At 42.5% G+C, this 20,725-nt stretch overlaps 1 protein-coding gene across 2 annotated transcripts; it reads right to left on the bottom strand.

Annotated features, from left to right (window-relative positions):
• Positions 1-913: 913 nt before the first annotated feature.
• Positions 914-16,252, bottom strand: LOC146673587 (uncharacterized). 2 transcript variants are annotated; one of them, XM_085390372.1, is made up of 5 exons: positions 16,062-16,252; positions 9,881-10,565; positions 8,434-8,595; positions 6,377-6,581; positions 914-5,956 (listed from the first exon to the last, which is right to left on the bottom strand). In XM_085390372.1, exons 2-5 carry the CDS (start codon positions 10,023-10,025, stop codon positions 3,904-3,906), a joined length of 2,565 nt encoding a protein of 854 aa, XP_085246498.1. In that variant the 5' UTR covers positions 10,026-10,565; positions 16,062-16,252; the 3' UTR covers positions 914-3,903. The 2 variants fall into 2 exon arrangements, with proteins under 2 accessions (XP_085246498.1, XP_085246507.1); XM_085390381.1 differs by lacking the exon at positions 9,881-10,565.
• Between the last annotated feature and the right edge of the window lie 4,473 nt (positions 16,253-20,725).

Genomic DNA, 20,725 nt, shown 5'->3' with positions numbered 1-20,725 from the left:
CAGCCCCATGTTGCACTCTTCAGACCTTCAGAACCACCAGTGAGTAGTTTGCAACTGTTTGCAGACAAGTCTGCATCTTCAGTATAAACTACAGGAAACTGCTGCAATCTGCTAACAATCAAAGACATCACAAGGAGATTTCTGTTGCTGTTTGTGATCAATTTCAATGAGTTACCTCCAACAAATACTCCACATCTGGTTGGGAATGCATATTTTTACATACTGACTGGACCTTGCCAAGGTTCGCCAAGTGGTCTCTTGGCTTGTGTGACTAAGGAATTGAAAGGCAGATTAAAGAGCTCCACAGCTTTGGGAACCCGGGCTTGCAGACAGATTTCAGGCAACATTTCCCCAGTCATTCTGGTCAAAAGTCCACACAAACACACACACACATACACACACACAGAGCGAGAACAGCTCTAGCTAATGCTAAGTAGTAACAGTTGTCAAGTAGAAATAGCACTCATTAACCATGGAGATATATATAACCTTATTAGTTCAGGTATACAAAAAACTTCAAAACAAACCAAAATTAATAAACAAAACAAAAAAAACAAACACCACCAGTAACAACATTTACCACAACATCAACGGCTTGTTGTCATCCTTGAACTTTCTGGAGGTCCGTCAGCCACGGCAAACTCTTTGATCTCAATCCATAAGATGAATCCGTTCAGACTCACATAAGTCCAGGTTCAAAACCAGATATATGCACACTGATCCAAGTATTAATCCAGTCTTTTGTACGTTGGCTACCAAAACAGTCTGCTTCGTCATGTCCTTTGTATGGTGGGACACTGCTTCTGTCCATGACAGCGTCGTATATTGTGAGAGGTATCCGTATGGACACCTCTGCCAAGAAAGTTGTACATGAAGTACGTGAAATACATGTTGTAATGCAGCATGGACACAGGATTTAAGGATATCACCAGGTGAACCCTGCACCATGGGGACCTGACCATTCTCATGTCTTTGCTTTTTTTAGGCAACAGTTAAACATTCCAACCTTTAAGAGTTCTGGTTTAAGCATTCACCTGCCAGTACGATCCAATAACACCACTGTGCACTATTTCTCTTATTGGAGTCAACACACTTTCCAACACACTGCAAATTTAACACACGTCTGTGAAAACTTTCAAACGCAGCTAACATTAACAGGCTGCAAAAACAAGTGCACTTTGTGGGAGCAGATATGAAGGCATCTCACCCTTTGTGCTCCAACCAGTTCAGTTTTAAGAATCCATGCGCTACAATGCTACAACACAAGATAACAAAGTGACAGTATACATTTTTGAATTGTATGCATTCGACTTGATGTTATACACCGACACACAGAGTCTCACAAATGTGTGATGGCGCACTTCCATCAAGCGCGTTGGAAATTACTTGTGTCCTTAAAACTGCACAATTATTCTACTGCTGTCAGGTGAAAAAGAAAAGAAAACAGAGACAAAGGTAGGCAGAATTTGCTTGAACCACAGTAGAAATCCAAACCTTACAGATTTTACAATCAATGATGATGCATTCTTACTATGAAGCCTTTCAGAGGTGGTTATTCTGCAGCTCTCTCTCTGGCTATTTACACACAGACTCTTGCTGAAAAATATTGCTTTTCACTAATTTCACACTCTAAGGTGACTTTAAACACATTAGCCATTACTATACAAACATTATTCTGTGTCACTGACAAAATATACTCTACCTTCAAGTCTTTTTGTCACAAAATATCAATATTGACATGTTTATTATGTGAAGAGTGTACGAAACATTAATTGGTACCAACCGCTGCCAAAAAAATAAATCACAGTTCTAGCCAGATTGTGGGGCATCATTTCTAAGGCCTTAAAATATCTTGACTTACTGGCAAAACGTTGATTGGAATACATTTACTTGATCCCATTTTACCAGGACAAAGGAGAGTTGTCTATGAATAAGAGGTGCATGAAGCGTAAAGCAAGATGCTACTGTTTAGATGTATTGTATCATCTGACCTCAAACTCAGTGAAAGAGGCAAAGAAGGCAAGACGGGAACCATGACGTGTTTCGTCTCTGCTGTGTTTGGCGCTTTGTTTCTCTCTAAACGTACCCATTGTTTGCGTTTATTTATGTAAGAGCTTTTCTCTGTTGAATGGCTGACGCACAGGAAGCCTGCCGATCCTGTCCACCCCGAAAATCTTCTACACACAATCAGGATCGCAGGAAAAAAAAAACATCAACAGAAAAAAGTAAATGAAAAATAAAAAAAGCGACCCACCTAATTCTACCCTTCTGACAGACTTTTTCATCAAAAACGTCCCCTTAATGAATGAATCAGCTTTCCTGCTGTCAGTCAGCGTGAATCATCCGCCTACATCAGCCTCTCTTCAATTCCAAACCAGCCAATTTGTCCCCAGCACATTGCCAAACCTACGTCATCCCCCAAGACGAGCGAGGCATCTCTGGCTACATGTCCAACTATTTAAAGTTCCTTATTTTTTTTTATTAACCGTGGACAACATAATTTCTGTGAGGGGTGTGATGCAATCTACAGCGACAATCTGTGCAGTCTTAATTCAGTATTAATGACGAATTGTGACAGTCATCGGATCGGCTGAGTTTCTCTCTGAGCATTTAAATCCTCTGCATCACTAAAACAGCATTAATCTGCTAGTCTGCTGAATTTGGGGGAAACAACCACTTTTTAAGGTTTCTGGTGTAGCCAACAAAAGTCTGTATCAAGACTACTTCTGCCCATGAGTCATTGGTCTACAAATGCACCAAAACTTAGGCTAGCAAAAGCCTAAAAGCTAATGATTTTGTGGTTTTGCAAGTAAAATTACACAAATCCAATCCCTGACTGTTTGCCTTCATGCAACTTGCTGTGCAAACATGGTTAGAAAAATGAACTTGAAGTAGAAACCAAAATTATTAGCAATTATCATCAAGTGTTTGATGACTGCATGCAGCATATGTTTTGTAGATATTTAATGGCATGTCCATCTGCTGTCACAACCAAACCATGACTGAGATGGTTATTTGTTTAATGGAAACTAATAATGTCATCAATTACTTTGTGTTTACAATTTTTGTTGCTGGCTAACAAATTACTCCATCTGTTGTGAAAGCCTCCAATGTACATGAGTTAAAATCACGTTGGAACTGAAAACGTCAACCTCAAGACGATCCTACAATCAGAGTTAAGGTTAACTCTAACTGTAACCCTAATGTTTTGAATAAAGAAAACTATATTTTTGCTAGTTTCAAGTTTTGTGTCAGTTTTTCTTTTGCCCTGGATGCCAAAGCTCAGGAGAACAACTTTCAAAAGCTAAAAAAACCTATTGTTCAATACCACAGATTAGATTTTAGGGTTTAGTTCCCACTTTACAAAGACTTTCCTGTAACTGTGAACGCCACTTAATGGATGTGCAGATCCTTTACGATTGGGTGCTTCAGATAATGCTCCATAATCTTTGTTAGAGATATAGATTTTCTTCATAAATAGGCAACTGTCCAAAATGAAGTAATAATGGATGGGTAGAAATTTTAGAGGCCGCTTTTGCAGCACCATCTAAATGAGATAAAATTAGGGAGATGGGGCCCACCTAGCTGACAACAGCTCTGCAGTGTGGTAGTCCTAAAACTTCTCCAACATTGCATGGTATTTGAGTGAAAACCGCTCTTGTACCTGGATATGTCAAAAGTTGGCACAAGGACTCTTTATGATTCCAACTCATTTTAAGAAACTCTCAAGTCAGCCATCTAAAAATTGTGCATGCCTATTAACGGGACCTATTTTATCCTCAGTCAAAATCACATTTAACTAAAGCCTTTCCAGTTACAGAAAGATTTAAGGGTAAACACTATCGATCAGTTCTTGTTGTCTGGAACCCCTGTCTGGATGGCAAATGACCCTACTTATGTCAGTCACACTGTCTCCATGACAATGACGACTTCGCCGCTGTCCTCAGATGTTGGTGTTGTGGTGGCGGTCGGAGTACACAGTGTAAGTCCTTCCTCTGTGGTCACCTGACCCCTTGCAGGGCAGTCCACACTGTCATGGAGATCAGAGTCACTATTTCTTTTATCTCTCTCCCCTCCATTTCCTCTCCTGCCACCTTCCTCCTCCTCCTCTTCATCCTCCTCCTCTACTCGACACCTGCACACCTCGATCCCAGAGTCACCTGTGAGTCGCCGGTGTCTATACTGGCTCTCATCAGCTCCCATGTCCTCATCGTCGTCTTCGTCATTGTCCTTCTCCTCCTGGTCCTCGTCCTCATTCTCCCAACTGGGTGGTCCTGGCTCAAAGACATCCACGCAGGGGGAAAACAGAGTCTGTTTTGGTGGAGACTGAGTAGCACGAGGTGATGGTGAGAGGGAGGATGCGTGGCCAGAGGAAGATCCACCTTTGTCAGACTGGTGGAAAGCAGTAAGGGGGTCCAGAAGTAAGGCTGGAGCAGGAAGGGAGGTGGAAGAAAGGGCTTGAAGAGTTAGGGGAGGAGGAGGAGAAGTAGAAAGGGATGGGGGTGAGGATGGGGAGAGAGTCGCAAGGGGTGACTGACAAGTAGCATAAGAAGATTCAGACTCTATGGTTATAGCTGGGCAGGGGGAAGCAGTGGACACTTGTTCTGAGAAAGTGAGAAGTGGTGTAGGGGTGGACAGAGGCTCAGACTCAGAACCAGCCCCAGGGCGCAATTCAAATCCAGAACAAGAACCAGAACTAAAACACGCCTGGGCATTTGAAGGCAATGGAGGAATATGGTCAAACTCAGACAATCGAGGCGGGACCAGAGAATGACCTGAATGATCTGTTTCTGCAGTTGAATCCAGGCAAGATGTTGAAACAGCAATAGACCCTAAATGCTGGGATAAGTGTGACCCAGGGCTTGGATGACCCTCGACTAAACCTGATCCAGGTGATAGTTCTAGGTTCTGGCACTGAGTTAGGATGGGTAAAGTTGGTGCTGCATCTGTGACTAGGGCAAGATTTGCATGCCTTGGAGACAGAAGGCTATTAACTGGTGAATCTGCAACTACCCCAGCTTTAGGCTGTGGATTTGGAAGCAGGATATGATCTGAAGTTACCAAATCTGGAGGTTGTGTAAGCTTTAGAAATAGTGATTGTGGTTCCTGACCTTGTGTAAACTTTGTATGTTCTTGGACTGGAGACTGGGTAAGCTTTGTAGGTTCTTGGACTGGAGACTGGGTAAGCTTTGTAGGTGATGGAATTGGTACAAGAGTTGGGTCAGGAGTTAGGCAACCAGAAACAGAGCTTGCTATTGGAGACAAAGTTCTTCCAGCATCTGGTGATGGAACTGAGGCTGGGCTATTAGGAGAACTGACTGTATCAAAAGTCCTTGTTAAATTTAGTGTTTCCAGTGATTTTATGGTTATAGAAGAGTCAGAAGCAGTTGGGGTAGGAAGCCTTGACATTAAGGGAATCTTTGGGGTATCGTTTTGGACAGTATTGGTGTCCATTGCTGGGCTTTGTATTATTTGGATGGAGGGGAGTGCTGTGTCAACAACATTTGGACTAGGGAGTATACTTGAGCTACAGGTGCTGACTATTGGGGTACATGGTGCTATGTCAAGCTGCTGCTTTATGGGAGATGTAGTCCCGACTGGGAGGGTGAGCTGAAAACCAGGTGAGGGTGGAGGCTGAGGGGAGGCTGCCCTGGTAACAACCGCCACAGTAACAGTCTGGTTGGAAACCGATGAGTTTGTGGCAACTGCTGTATGAGCTCCAGCACCGCTTACGTCAGCAACGTCAAGGACCATCCTCTCAGAAGCAACCTGCGTCTCGTTTGAATTCAAGTAGGTTGCAGCTGCAGAGATGGTCTCCATGGTGACATCAAGGGTGAGAGGCGTGGCTTCGCTGGGTGTGGAGGCATGGCTAGTGTCAGTCTCATATGTAATGGGTGCCGACAGGGAGGAGCTACACGGAGAGGAGGGGCAGCAGGAATCACAGGAACAGCTGGAGCTACAGGAAAGATTTACAGATATTGAATAACACCTGAATATTATATACTAAAGCTGCAAAAATCCAACTCATAAGGTAAACACAGTAATCAGTGACAGAAAAATTGTTTGAATGGTATTATCAGTACTGAAAATGCTACGTTGATGAACAAAATGAACCTTCTGGGATTTTCTTACCTGGATTGAACGTGCATCAAGACGGTATTATCAGTAGTTTAAATAATAGCGGTAGCAAAAATACTGGGAGTAGCTATTATTTGTGATAGTACCACTAATACCAGTGACACTTGACGTTACACTTGAGCTGAGGTAGGAAAAGCGCCTGGTTCCAAATCAGTAATTACTGCTACTTTTGCTGTTGCGGTAGTAGTTATAGTAGTATCACCACTTGTACTTCCTGTACCATTAGAAAAACTCTTACCTGTTGTCTGAGCTGAGGGAGGACGGCCCATCGCTGTGCGGCCGGTGCAGCAAGGGACCATGTTGTGTGAGCAGATGGGGGTCGGCGGTGCGTGGAGGTTGAGGGTATCGAGGGGTGGTGAAGACGGAGCTGTAAGGAGGAGGAGGAGTCGAGGGCTGAGCTGCCACCTCCTCATAGGAAGGCAACTTCAGGGATGCCAAGAAACCTACAAGCAGAAGAGGGAAGGAAGGTTAGCACAAAGACACTGGTCAGTGGCCCTTTTCTTTTGTTTTTTTCTACATTTGTTTTGATGTAATGCACCTAGAGGGCAGTGGGATTGCTTTTTTTAAGCAGTCCCTCAGCAGGTTGATAGTGGTAACTTTGTTAAACTGAACTTAATAAAAGCCCAACTCAACAAAAGTGCTCTCTCCTGCAGCCATGTCAAAAGGTGGAAACCAAGATTCGAAAATCTTGTCCTATTTAGCAATATTTTTTCTATAGAATGTGAATTCATTTGTATTCCTAGACATGCAAGATATCATGGTTTTCCAAATAAATAAACAATACCCCCCTGCCAAGGGGGGCGCTACAGCGAGTAGCTCCACGAATTAGATTTTTTACGCTGGACTCCCAAAGCGGCTTTTATCCCCTCATGGGTAATTATAAATTACGCCTGGGTGATCTACCCCAAAAAAGTCCATACCCGAGTTTAAAAGACGATCGAGGTGTTGTGGTCCAGCAAGCATCTGTGATTTATATGACGTAGCCTTGATCTGAATTACAATAATGACAAGTGGGCAGCTTGATGCCGAGGCTCTACAAACAAAACCTGATGCATTTACAGATGCACTTCTCTTTGGAGTGCATTTTAGCACAAAGTTTCTGAAAACCTTTGGTCTATGTAACTCATTATGCAGGCAAGATATATGCTAATGGAGCTTTTTCTGCCAGCTGTAGACAGAACAAGTGATGAAGACAGTGTGATTTATCTGGAAGTAGCAAGACACTTAGAATTCTTTGATCATGCAAACCCACTGCATGGGGTGGGTGTAGCAGAGGAGGATGCTAGGGGACAGGATGAAATGGAGGAAGATGATCTGCTGTGACGAACCGCAAAAGGGTGCAACTGCATAAGGCAAATTCATAAAAATCAAACAAACAAGAAGTGGTTCAATTGTGATGCCACTTTAACTCGATTAGCACAGCGTTAGCATGATCCAACATCTCCTAGCTTGAGTGACCCCTGCTTCTACTTCAGCATATTGGAAAATGACTGACTGCATAATAAGACTTCAGTAAATTAACCATTCATTTGTGCTATTTTGCAGACACAGACCAAGAATGGGATGTGTGGAAGTGATGCATCACATGAAGATCTACTGCAACTTTAATTTTTCTCTGCAACACTTGAAGAAATGTGCTGAAAACCTTTTTAAACATATAAAGAAGCAAAAGTACATAGACTGTACACAGCTGAAGCCTAATATGCATTAAAATGAGCTGATATGTAGCGCCCAGTGAATATTTTTAAGTCATGCAAAAAATTATTCCAACGTTTAAAAGAAAAGAGAAGAAAAAGAAGAAAAGAGGGTAAACGTCTTCACAGGAATCATTCTTTAAGGCCTCCACACTGTAAATTTCCACTGAGTCGTCACAGCCACAGATTACAAAAGCGGCACGTCACTTGACTTGACAGCCGAGCATCAGTCACAAACAAGAACAGGCTTCATTGTCTTGATGCTGTGAGTGGAGTTTAGAGGCAGCTCTCATACAGACAGAGATCCCAAAGGTCCTAGAAAACCAGAAACCTATGGTTTTCCAGCCTCTGTTGTTTTGTAACAGTGCTCGGAGCTTCAGAACGAAGCCTTTTTTTTCTCCAATCAGCCAGAAAAAGATGAAGTTTGGAGCATCTTATCTTTAACCTTCTGTCCAGTTTTGACGAGTCTTGTTGTGGCTGGTTCTCGCTTTAGCCCTGCTGTGATGAGGTACGGATAGAAAAAAAACAAGCCTAATCTAAACACCTCATTTTTCAAATAGCCACTGAAAGCATCCAGAAAACACAGATTCAGGTTTCTTACTGAGGTCCAGCATAGAGGAGGGGTAGGAGTTGGCTCCATGGTAGGCCAGCAGGCTGATCTCTCTCTGTCTCTGCTGCTGCTGGACTCTGAGTTTGGCTCGACGGTGTCGGTACGCACAGCAGCAGCTGAACAGGATGAGGACGGTCCACAGCAGCCAGAACCCTGAACACATCACACACACACAGATTTCATTGTGATCATATGAAAATCTTCATTGACTTTAAATGTTTAGTCACATACAAGAATAAGTCCTTATATACAGAACCAAATAAACCAACGATGACATGACGTGATGCAAAGCATTGTTGTTCATCTGAAAATGTATGAGAGTAATTTACAAAGTGCAGTAAATGCTCAGAGTCTACAGGAGCTTGGCAGAGAGATTCAAATATTCTGGGAAAAGTGAAACATGAGGAAACTGTTTTGTGGGTTCTTGTACAGTGAGAGCTCGGACCACCACCCTGTCACATAAGTCTCATTATTGGTGGGTGTTGAACACCATCAAGGGCGCCATTTGTCACCAAATCTTCTGGTTTTTTTAGGCGCAGTCAACAGCAGAGATGTGGAGGACCTCTCTGCTGCTGTGCTGGGTTTATCATGCGTTGACCTCCAGTAAACTGTGGGGCGGTTTGCTCTGGAGTGTAACATGGCTTTAATGGGAAGTGGCACATCTAAGTTGAGGAGTAGGTGCTGACGTGCTGGAGCGCATGCAGACGCGTCTGTGTGGTCACAAAAAAAAAGGTTGACCCTCACTCTCGCCATCTAGTGATTAAATTCACATCACTCAGATTCGCATGTACATAAACTGAGTCGAGGACAGGAAGCAAAATTGAAGCTTTAGGAAATCAGCCATCTGGGAGGGACTAGGGGTTTCTACTTCTTTACATTTAAAGGAGCCATGAGAAGTTCAGGCATCTGATCATGTGATGCCTCATTGGTGAGTTCGGCTATGTTGGTTATGTCCAACTGGGACAAGAGCTGGGGGATTTGGTCAGGTCCTGTTACCTGGACGAGCAGCAGAAAAATGTTATCAAAGGTTGGAAATCACACAAAAGCTATCTAGTTTGCATCCAGAAGAATGAAGTTATGATAAAAAAAATGAACAAAAACATAATTAACTTGTTTTCCTAAATGCTAATATTATAACAGCCTTGTTTTGAAAGAGATAATTCACTCATACTTTTCTATAAAAAATTCAAGTCAGCCCATTAAGCGGTTGTTAGTGGTTTGATATTCTTTTTCTGTTAAATAAATAAATAAAAATCAGCTAACTGTAAAGCAGCAGCAAGTAAAGCAGGCTTCCTTTATTATTATTCAGTACAAGCACTCCTACAGCTGCATACATGCATGTATAAGAGTGACAGACCCAATTAGGAGTGCAAAATGATGCTGAGACAGCACCTTAAGTCACCGCTACATTACACTGAGCCTTAATAAATGAACTTACACCAGAGTTCGTAGTAGTAGGTGCAGCAGCCGGTCTCTCCGCAGCAGTGTCCTGTCTCACACAGGTATCCTCCGTTAACGCTGGCACCCGGGCAGTACCGCGGTCTGCCCAGCAGGGGCTGGCTGCCACCGGAGTGGTACTCCATAGCACCCCTGCTTCATGCACACTTAGCCCCGAGCCACCGCTGCCTGCTCGCCGCAAGCCGCTAACTAGGCGTTAGCTGCTAAAACGTGTGATCCCGGTTGCAAATCCAGCTACATTTTTTCATGTAATCTGTTTTGTAGCCAAACTTTACTTCAGGAGCAGATAGCCTGTTATTCTTAAATTCTGGTCAGTCAGTAAATCCAAATAGCTTCAAAATTAAGCTAATCTACATTTTCAGCGCAGGTGAAACACCTAAAATGATAGATTCAGGCAGTTTCAGCGACGCCTCTGTGATAGCAAATTACTGAGCTTATCACCAAGAAGGACCAGAAACCAGGCGGGAACTTCTGCATCCAAAGAGAGACCGACGGGGCAGAGAGGGGCTTCCTCATCCGTTAGCACCACTCATGCACGATTTAAAGGCTACAGAACAGCAGCACCTACACCACCCTCATGTGACAGCTACTAAATCCTGTTAGTACTGCAGCTGCAAGAGAGCGCTGGGGAGGAGACAGGATGACAGCCAGTAGGAGGCTCTGAACTGGAGAGAGAGGAAAAAAACAAGAAGAAAACAATAGTTAATTGATAAGAAACAAGACAGGGTGTCTCTCTCTCTCACACACACACACACACTACTACAGGCCTGTTTGATATTCATTGCCGCAGCGAGTCAAAGCACAAGTGACACAAAGCTGCCACTCTGTCCATGTCACACACACACACACACACACACACCCGTGTTTGCACTTGTGTCCTTGTGAGAACCATTGCTGGCATAATTCACCGCCAGAGTCCCACCCAACTCTGATGGATGGGCTCACACACAGGGACAGAGGATCAACATTTAAAAAAACTTCAGGTGAGAAAGTAAAAGTGGCACTGAGACATGAGAGTAACGTTAATGAGTAGCAATTAAAATAAACTGCTGATGTTTGCAGTCATGGTAAAAAGAAAGTACATCTTCATTCTTATTCTAATTTTTTATGAATCTGAGCATATAAAAATCTTCCAGTTCTTAGGTCTTAAAACTATTTAAATACATCCTAAGATGAACAATGGCTCACAGCTTATTACACGGTTTCATTGTTTGTTTAACGTAACTCTAGCAGTAATGCAGAAGCAGTGCATGAAAAAAGTACACCCTTACAGGAATTCAGAGGCTAAGCAGCAGCCAGCTGCTGATAATCAAATGCACTTGATTAAAGTCATCATCAGGAAGCGTGAGCACCTCTCTGAAAGCAGGCGTTCTGGTGGTTTGCTGGTCTGCAGCATTCAGATGTGTGTTAACACAATGTCGAGGAGTAAAGATATCAGCAACAATCTTAGAGCAGCAACTGTTGATATCAAATGGGAAGGGTTATGAGGATATTTCCAAACAATCTGAAGTCCATCATTCCACATCATTTTCTGAAATGGAAAACACTGAAGGCAGCTGACAATCTTTCCATGAGTGGACATCACAGCTAATTCACCACAAAATCAGAGCAACATCTCAGACTCGTCAGGCCTCAGTTAGCATGTTAAACATTAAAGTTCATGACAGCACAATCAGAAAAAGACTGAACAGGTGTGCCAGGAAAAAGCCTACTCTCTCTAAAAAGCACACAACAGCACGGCTTAGGTTTGCTTCTGAAAAAATCTATTTTTCAAGACTTCTAGAACAAAGTCCTTTGGACAGATCAGACCAAAGCAGAGACGTTTGGCCATAACGTAGAAAACCAAACACAGCACATCAGCACGAATACTGCTTCATACCAACTGTCAGCATAGTGGAGGATAGGTGATGATTAGGGCTTGTTTTGCAGCCCAGGACCTGGGCACGGTGCAGTCATTGAGCAAACCATGAACTCTTCTATGTCAGTGTTTTCCAACCACTGTACCATGGCATATAGGTGTGCCGTGGAAGATTATCCGGTTTCACCTGATTGGTACTCTAAGGCTACGTTCACACTGCAGGTCTTAATGCTCAATTCCGATTTTTCGATCCGATTTTTTTGGTCTGGTTGTTCACACTACAAATAAAATGTGACAACAAACGCCCTCTAGTGTGAACCCTCAAAGCGGCCCGCATGCACAAAAGAAGACGTCACACACAACACGCTCTGTTTACAGAAGTAAATATGGCGGCTACAGAGCTAGTAGGTGTTGTTGTAGCAGTCTATCAATTTGTGAGCAGTCGTAACCGACAGAATTTTGACAAATTAATTAGAGAAAGAAAGACACTGAGAAAAAAGAGAGCCCGTGCTTTAACAATGGCCTTGTTTGATGCAGTGGCTGCTACTTCCGTGCAGAGGTTTGTCTTCTTTGGCGCTGATAATTGGCGTCTGTCTTGTGTCAGTGACGTAAAAGATGGATTTAATGCGACATGACCATTCAAACAGCAGTTGCTTTGTAAAACATCAGACATGTATCAGATTCAGTACCACATACGAAAGTGACCCAGATCGGATTTGAAAAAATCTGATTTGTGCTGTTCACACTGTCATACCATGATCGGATATGGGTCGCATAGTGTCAAAAAAGTCGGATTTGATGCACTTTCACCTGCAGTGTGAACGTAGCCTTAGTGATCGGCATGAGTAACAGGCAGAACAATTGCATTCTCTTCCACTAGAGGGCAGTGCAACTACCTGCTCTAATTAAACAAGTTGCCATCTGCCAGTAAAACAGAAGAAGATGAAGAAGGAATGACATAATAGTCATGCTGCAAGTGAGATGATGCAGCTCGTAATAGCAATAGATAAGTATTTGAAAAGAAAAAGTAGTCAATCTGACCTGGGTCCTGGAGAAAATTCTGACCCAGATGAAGGCCCTAGCATGAGTACTGGTCAGAAAAAAAAGCAAAAAATGTATACTGGGGACAAGCCGAGCCAACTCAGCTATACCTGGTGTGCCGTAGGGCTGCCCAATTAGTCGACTAGTCACGGTCGACGACTAATTTAATAGTCGACGCGTCATTTGAAGCTTTGTAAGATCCCAAAAGACGCAGAAATAAGTAGTAGGATTTAAGCGTGTAATAACGGACTGAAACAGAAGATGGCAGCACTGCATGTACAAGGATGCCAGCTGCCGTTAAACCCTGAAGAAGAAGAAGCAGTGTCTGGTATCATAGCTGTGTCCAAATTCAGGAACCACATCCTCCTGTAGCCGCATTTGTAGGCCTATTACGTTACAGCGACACGACGAAGACTGTCCAAATTCGAAGACTTCGACAAATGCAGCCGACAAATGCGCCCTTCATTTCCCCAGATTTGAAGGATGGGTCGGGTGTATTCTTTGTGGCCCAACCTATCCCAAAATTCATAGCACGGCCCAGCTCAGTTTCCAACAATGGCGGCAGCTAGTTAGTTTTAATATTACTCTTATTATTCTTTCTGGGTCACAAAATAAACGTTTAGCATATTTTCAGGCGAGAATGTAGCTGTGTAAACCTCAAATATCTGCTCAGTTTATCAAGACACCACATATTTTCAAAAGCGCTCCAACGTTTTCGGAAACGTCTGTTACCCACCAGCTCGATAGCGAGCCGGGGTTCAAGGCTCACTAGAGCCCGTGAGAACACCGGACTCCCGGCAAATCGTTTTTAAAACCACCGCCGTCTTTCACTACTCAAGTTAAACATGATATATAAGTCACTTAGGTAACTTAAAAATGTTATTATTTGGATTTTTTCAGTGTTTTACTTGTTCCTGAGTAAATCGGTTTGGCTGAGATTAAAGTTATAGAATAAACGTCAAACAGAAATCTGATTAAACAGAAGTGTGAGATGGTCGAGAATATACTCCGATGTCCTGTTATATTTTAGCGAGCGAGAAGCAGACGGCTGAGTTTATTAAACTCCACTGAGACAATCTGCGAATTTCATTAAAATTTAATAAACTATCATCTTGTCTTTATTTTTAGTTAGCACATACATTAAACACTTAAAGCTGTAAGCTAATGATAGTTATATAAGAGCAGATGCTGCTGGTGCAATAAGCTGTACGTTTTACGTCCAATGGATGATGATCTGATTAGTCGACTAATCGCAAAAATAATCGGTGACTAGTCGACTATCAAAATAATTGTTTGTGGCAGCCCTAGTGTGCGGGGATAATTATCAATATGGTTTTTGTGACATTTTTGTTTAGGTGGTGTGCCATGTGATTTTTCTGATGTGAAATATGTGCTGTGGCTCCAAAAGGTTGGGAAACAGTGACCTATATAACAAAGTATTCTGGAGTCAAATGTGAGGCCATCTTAATTCACGCAACTGGACAACGATCCCAATAACACCAGCAAATCTACAACACAACAACTGAAAAACATAATAACCAGTGTGCTGCAGTGGCCCAGTCAAAGTCTAGACAGCAAAGTGGAAAGCTGCCATTAGTCCTAAAGAGTGCTGAAACAATGCTGTCAAGAAGAGGCGACGTGAGGAGCTGATAAAGTCATACAGGACATCAGAACCACCTTTGGCTGCAAACTATGAAATCATGGGGTGGGCTTAGATTCTCACACACTGCGTCTTCATTTTAGCTTTATTTTTGTTAAATAAAATGTAATAAGGAATGACAGCACAATCACATCACATGGTTTGTTTATCTGAGCTTGTAAATCCTTAAAACTGAAAGAGATTTTTTTCACGTCTGCAGGAAGTCTGTTTTCACTGGTGTAGTTAAGGAAAATGAAATTAGCGACATCCCGATGTCTCTCTTACTCGTGGCTCAGTTTTTGAGGACGCTTTTCCTTTTTTGCATGTAAAATAAATGTTTAGCTAAAAATTTCTGGCAAGATTCACATTCCCCTCTGTACCGTCCGATGAGTGAGAGACACTGCGCTGCTTCTAACTCATTTCAGTATAGACCCGTTTATTGATTAATCAATAAGAAGAAAATTAATCTGTGTACGTAAAACAATCTTTAGTTTCAGGTTCTCAGTCGTGTCTAATGCTCCAGCTGGTGGAGAAGTAAACTGAAAAAAAATAACCTTTTTAAAAGAGATTTGATTGTGAAATTTGTTTTGTTTTTGGCGTTTTATTGTAACACTATATTACAGAGCAAACATATCACCATATCACAACAACAGTCACCTGAAGGCACTTTATATATAAGGTCAAGACTCTGCAATAATAACAGATTATTCAGCAGCAGCTGGTTGTAGCCTGATCACATTGTACTCTGTATCAAACAGTTATGTCTTTAAAATGAAGTTAATTTTCATGTTTCTATTATACACAAATACACCAGCCGAATATCATTACCACATTCTTGACTACCATCTATAAACAAGATGGCAGAAAAGATAAACAAAGCCAAAGCACAGAAGTGTTGAAAACTGCTTAATTCAAAAGTAAATCAGACATCCAACTCTGCATTGGTTTATGCATCTAATTTCCCCATTTATAACTGCATTGCTTTAACTCATTGATTTCTCTTATTTTAAGAAGGACGTGACATCTGACTGAGAGTTCCTAAAATGCGATCATACTTGTTTTTCTTCAGCAAGCAAAGGAGGAATTCATAATGCAAACATTAACAGTGATTCTTTTTTTGTGTGTGGAATAAACTTAAACCCTCAAAAAAGCCCTGTAGAAAGGTAAAAACCAAAATGTCCTCAGTACGTATAGATGTCCTCACTCCCTAAAACTCAGTGGTCCCCACACTGACAGATGGACAAGTGGACAAACACAGTGCTGCAGAGTTCACAGGAAAAGCTGGTGGTCTGTACAGGACTTTCTTTACTGGGCCAAGTTCTAGCTGCATTCTGCAGTACTACAAACACGCGCGCGCACACGCACTCACACATTCTTTGCAGCCTGGTAAACATGATGGCTGATGGTCAGTGAAGGCAACACGCGCGCACACATAAAGGCCATATGTGTCCATACAGAGAGACGTCAGTAGTAAACACGTACACGTTATTTATGGCCGCAGAAGCCTGGAGCCGCTGACTGAACGCAGGTTTTACTCAGACCCAGGCAGTCTGTAGACGGACCCCCCTCAGCTGCCGTTAACGGTAAAACCCCCCGGTAGCTCATAAACAAAAACAGCCCTACCGCTCCGTCCGTCCGCCCGTCCTCCACTGGGTCAGTCTGCGGGACTGGCTGCTTCTGCAGTCGGTGTGATTCCTGTTTGTCTGCCGCGGTGTCGGTGCTGGGTACGCCGGGGCCTCCTCTCTCAGTCTCTCTGGTCCCCCGCCTCCTCGCGCTCCCTTCTCAGTGCGACCCTCCGCCAGCCCCGCCGCCATCAGCGCCAGCAGAACGTCAAGCATGCACAGCGCGAGACCACACACCTCCGCCCTGTCACCACTGTTCCTTTCAAAGTAAATACCTCTTTTAAAAAGTGCAACAGAACTAATGTGTATTTTCATAACTGTGCCACAAAATGCAAACCAGTCAACTAATCACGAAAACTTTGTTTTTTACCACTTTACATACACATCTATGACAAGTCTCTGAAAGTCTGACCTGATGGATTTTACACTCAAATATGGGTTTTCTTGCATGCACCATTAAACAGAGAGCATTGGGAAAAACGAAAACAGGAATGAGGGGTGAATTTGTACAAGCCATGGAGTTCCACAGGGCTCTGATATAGAGCCTATACTTCTTGTTCATGTTTAAATTATATTCTTGTTAAAAAAAACAACGACAACAACTCGCAACAAGTGATCGATGGGTTATTTTTCCTTCTATTCTTTTTAAATAACTACCTTATCAAATTATATTCAAGGTTCAAGGTTCAAGGTTCTTTATTTGTCACATGCATAGTTATACAAGTATAACACACAGTGAAATGTAGCCTGACACGCTCCTCGACATGTGCAAAAAAGAATTGGGGGGGGGGGGGGGGGGGGGTGTAGAGGAAAAACATTATATATATATATATAAAAAAAAAAAAAATATATATATATATATATATATATATATATATATATATATATATATATATATATAGTACATACATTGGGTGAATGTGCAGTAGTAGCAGCAAGCAGGTGAATTCTGTACATTAATATGAATAGACATCTGACTATTTTACAGGATAGACAATATAAACATATTTAAAATTAAAGGAATTGAAATGTACATTGTGGCTTGGTTTAGTGTCTGGAAGAGTCCTGTCTCAGTCAATTATAGATGATGTGAGAGGGCGGGTGTGTGTGTTTAGGGCACGGATGGCTTGGGGTTAGAAGCTCCTCTTGAGTCTCTCTGTCCTTGCCCGGAAGATGCGGAACCTTCTACCAGATTGCAGAAGTTGGAACAGTTTGTTGCCAGGATGGGACGGGTCCTTCAGTATCTGCGCTGCTCTAGTCCGGCATCTCCTGGTGTAGGTGTCCTGAAGCGGGGGGAGAGCAATCCTGCAGCAGCGTTCTGCTGTACGGATCACTCTCTGGAGAGCTTTTTGGTCCTTCACACAGCTGTTCCCAAACCACGATGTCATGTTCTGTGTGAGGATGCTCTCCACAGCGCCTGTATAGAAAATCCTGAGGATCTTTGGAGAGACCCTGAACTTCCTCAGTTGTCGTAGGTGATACAGGCGCTGCCTAGCCTTTTTGGTCTGGACCTGAATGTGGGCAGCCCATGTCAGGTCTGAGGAGATGTGGACACCAAGATACTTGAAGGACTGCACCCTCTCCACTGGAGCTCCATTGATGATAATGGGCTTGTAGTCTCTGTGCTTACTCCTTCTGAAGTCCACCACCAGCTCTTTGGTCTTGCCGATGTTCAGCTGGAGGTGGTTGTCCTGGCACCACGATGCCAGATTCTTCACTTCATCCATGTAGGCCGCCTCATCGTTGTTGGAGATGGCACCCAACACCACTGTGTCGTCAGCAAACTTCACAATGTTGTTGGAGCCATGGGTGGCCACACAGTCTGAAGTGTAGAGGGAGTAGAGCAGTGGCGAGAGGACACATCCCTGAGGTGCTCCTGTGTTGATGGTGATGCTGTTGGAGAAGCACCTGCCCACCCTCACCACCTGAGTTCTGCCAGTGAGGAAGTCCAACACCCATGCACACAGACGGCTGTTAAGTCCCAGATCCCTCAGCTTTGTGAACTTTGTGAGCTTTGTGCAGGGCACTATTGTGTTATATTAAGGCTTAAAATGTACATGATGTACATGATGGGGGCGTGGTACTTAATTCTGATCTTATTCAATCAACATTATTGGCGGTACGCAGCCCCATAGACAGGAGGCAGTAGGGGCCTTCGACACCTACTAATTTATTAGAAGTTTTTTTTTTAATCATCCATTCACATAGATGACCACTAACAGAGGTATAGGAAGACTCCATAATCTGTTGCTGCTGGCTTCCAGTTGATAAGGCAATATTTACAGGTAAAATTATTTAATTAAATGGAGAGCATAACGTCCATTGAATGGGCTGATAATGATGAGCCAAAGCAGGTGCTTTGACAGTGGATGGCAGCACGGGCTGACTTCAGTTAGCCTGCGCCACCTGAACTGTGTTTGTGCTGTTGATGCCTTTTAATTTTAATGAAAGTCCATTTTAATGAAAGTATCTGACAAATAACAAGGCTGCTGTGCAGTTAATTCTACTAAGAGGTCATCTAAGATGTCTGTGCTCTAGTAATAGTGAATGAAATTCTAGGATTTTATTCAGATCTTGCCTAAAACCACCATACTGGCAGTGAAAAAGCTGTGGCTTCAAGATTCAAAACCAGTGAGTGAAATCATGGTGGCTACATCGTGTAGACTCCAAACATTTTGGTCAGCATTTGCCAAGCCAACTGTATAAATGAAGTTGGCTTGGGGCCTGGAACCTGGAACAAGAGCCTGGAACAAGAGCCTGGAACAAGAGGAGACTAATGTGCAGAGTAGCAACAGCAAAATGTTTAGAAAGATATGCACAATATTAACTGCAAATACAGTATTAATACAGTATTAACAGATATGCGGTTAAAGTAAAGTACCCCATGAAACTATATACTATATATAATATAAATATTAAAAATATAAAATATGTTTTAAAGAAGTGTTTGTATATTTTAAGTTATTAGTATAATATAAAAGAATAAATCTGTGTAGAGTCATGTTGTTTCATGTGTTTTTTTTATATAAAATACGAGTGTATATCTAAAGTAAATATAATGTTTCACATGGCATCATCGAAAGACAGTTTCACCTTTATTCAGTTTTTTATGCAGCAAAGTCGATACATTTGTAGCGTCGCCCATTGCGAGTTTTATTTTGTAAAAACCATGAAACTAAAACGGAAGTTGTGCGTGTGCGCTTTTCTCTGACTGCACCGCCACGAGCCAGCAACAGCTGCTGCTGCAGCACATCCCTATCGGTGTGTCGGTGAAACCAGGAGAGAGAAAAAAACACACCTCACCGACGAGGACGTGTCTGTATGTTCATCAAGAAATAATCAATTATATCGACATGTCCTCGCGCGCAGGTACAGAAAACCTCAGACCAAAGGCACGTTCAGGTTTCACAGGAAATAAACAGGTCCTAACAATAAATCTTAGTATAGAAGAAAAAAGAGGACCATGGTTTCTCAGTACGGACGCACTGGTATCTGATTGGCTCGAGGTGGCGGGCTGGGAGCCAATCAGAACACCTTGAGGGATTTTGCCGGTCCTAGCAACAAGAAGAAACACCAAAGGGTTTCGCACTTTTCTCAAAAGAGTAAAAAAGGAAATGTGGTGAATTTATTGAAACTTTTACTGCTAAACTTTCTTCTTCGCTGAATCACGTGCTCTGACACACATCTGAAAATCTGCTTCGCACCGTTTTTTGTGTCAGAAATCACTCCGAGTTGTGAGAAATGCATTAAGAGGGTTGAGAAAACTCAGAGCTTTAACAATTCTTCTTTAACTGAACAAGGACTTTATGAATCTATTATAAACTATGAGGCTGTTTGAAACTATTGTTTGTATTGACAGCATGTCGACATATAGGGAATGATATATGGGGATTTTTAATATCACGTTACTTTGGATCTCTGACCTCATCTTCAAGGTCAAATAAGGTCAAAATTAAAATAAAATGTTTGATCTTTAAAACTTTTTTTAAAATCCTGCTCCTTATTTGTATTATTCACGTGTAGGAAATGATAGTGGCGATTCTAAATAATTAAGTCTGCATCCAAATCAATCAATCAATCAATCAATCAATCAATCAATCAATCAATCAATCAATCAATCAATCAATCAATCAATCAATCAATCAATCAATCTTTATTTATAAAGCACTTTTCATATAATACACACACACACACACACACACACACACACACACACACACACACACACACACACACACACACACACTTAAAGAGTAAAATTGGGCTGGGGACACATGAGCCAGGTGAGGAAACACTATCACAGGGAGCCGTCTGCACCAGGAGCCGGTCACAGACCGCAGCCACCAGGCTGGGCACACAGCAGGAGGGAGTCAAAGAAGCCCCCCAGCCAGGCTGAATAGACAGGCAGAGCCCCAGCAGCCACGGTCGATCACAGCCCCGGTGCAGAGAGCCCCCTCCGAGGAAACACTGAAGATATGACCCAATAAGAATATATACAGGATAAAAAGATAAAATAAATAAGAATGGGATACAATATAACTTTTAGTTGAGTTTTGCGGCTGATGGAGGTGGGGACTGCTGAAGATTTGATTTAACACCTGGAAACATGGCTGGAAATGGAACAGCACCCTCTGCTGGCTGGATTGTATACTTTACTGTAAACGT

This window comes from Rhamphochromis longiceps, linkage group LG3 (genome assembly GCF_057381845.1).
Source record: "Rhamphochromis longiceps isolate RC_006_pf linkage group LG3, R_longiceps_female_GT1.1, whole genome shotgun sequence".
In the NCBI taxonomy this organism is placed as follows: Eukaryota; Metazoa; Chordata; class Actinopteri; order Cichliformes; family Cichlidae; genus Rhamphochromis; species Rhamphochromis longiceps.
This window is presented reverse-complemented; position numbering and strand designations above follow the sequence as displayed.

Coding starts and splice junctions, on each gene's coding strand:
- LOC146673587 (XM_085390372.1), bottom strand. CDS start 10,025: ATGGAGTACCACTCCGGTGGCAGCCAGCCCCTGCTGGGCAGACCGCGG. Junction 8,596..9,880: donor CTACTACTACGAACTCTGGT/GTAAGTTCATTT, acceptor TGATGTGTTCAG/GGTTCTGGCTGCTGTGGACC. Junction 5,957..6,376: donor TCCCTCAGCTCAGACAACAG/GTAAGAGTTTTT, acceptor TCTTTCCTGTAG/CTCCAGCTGTTCCTGTGATT.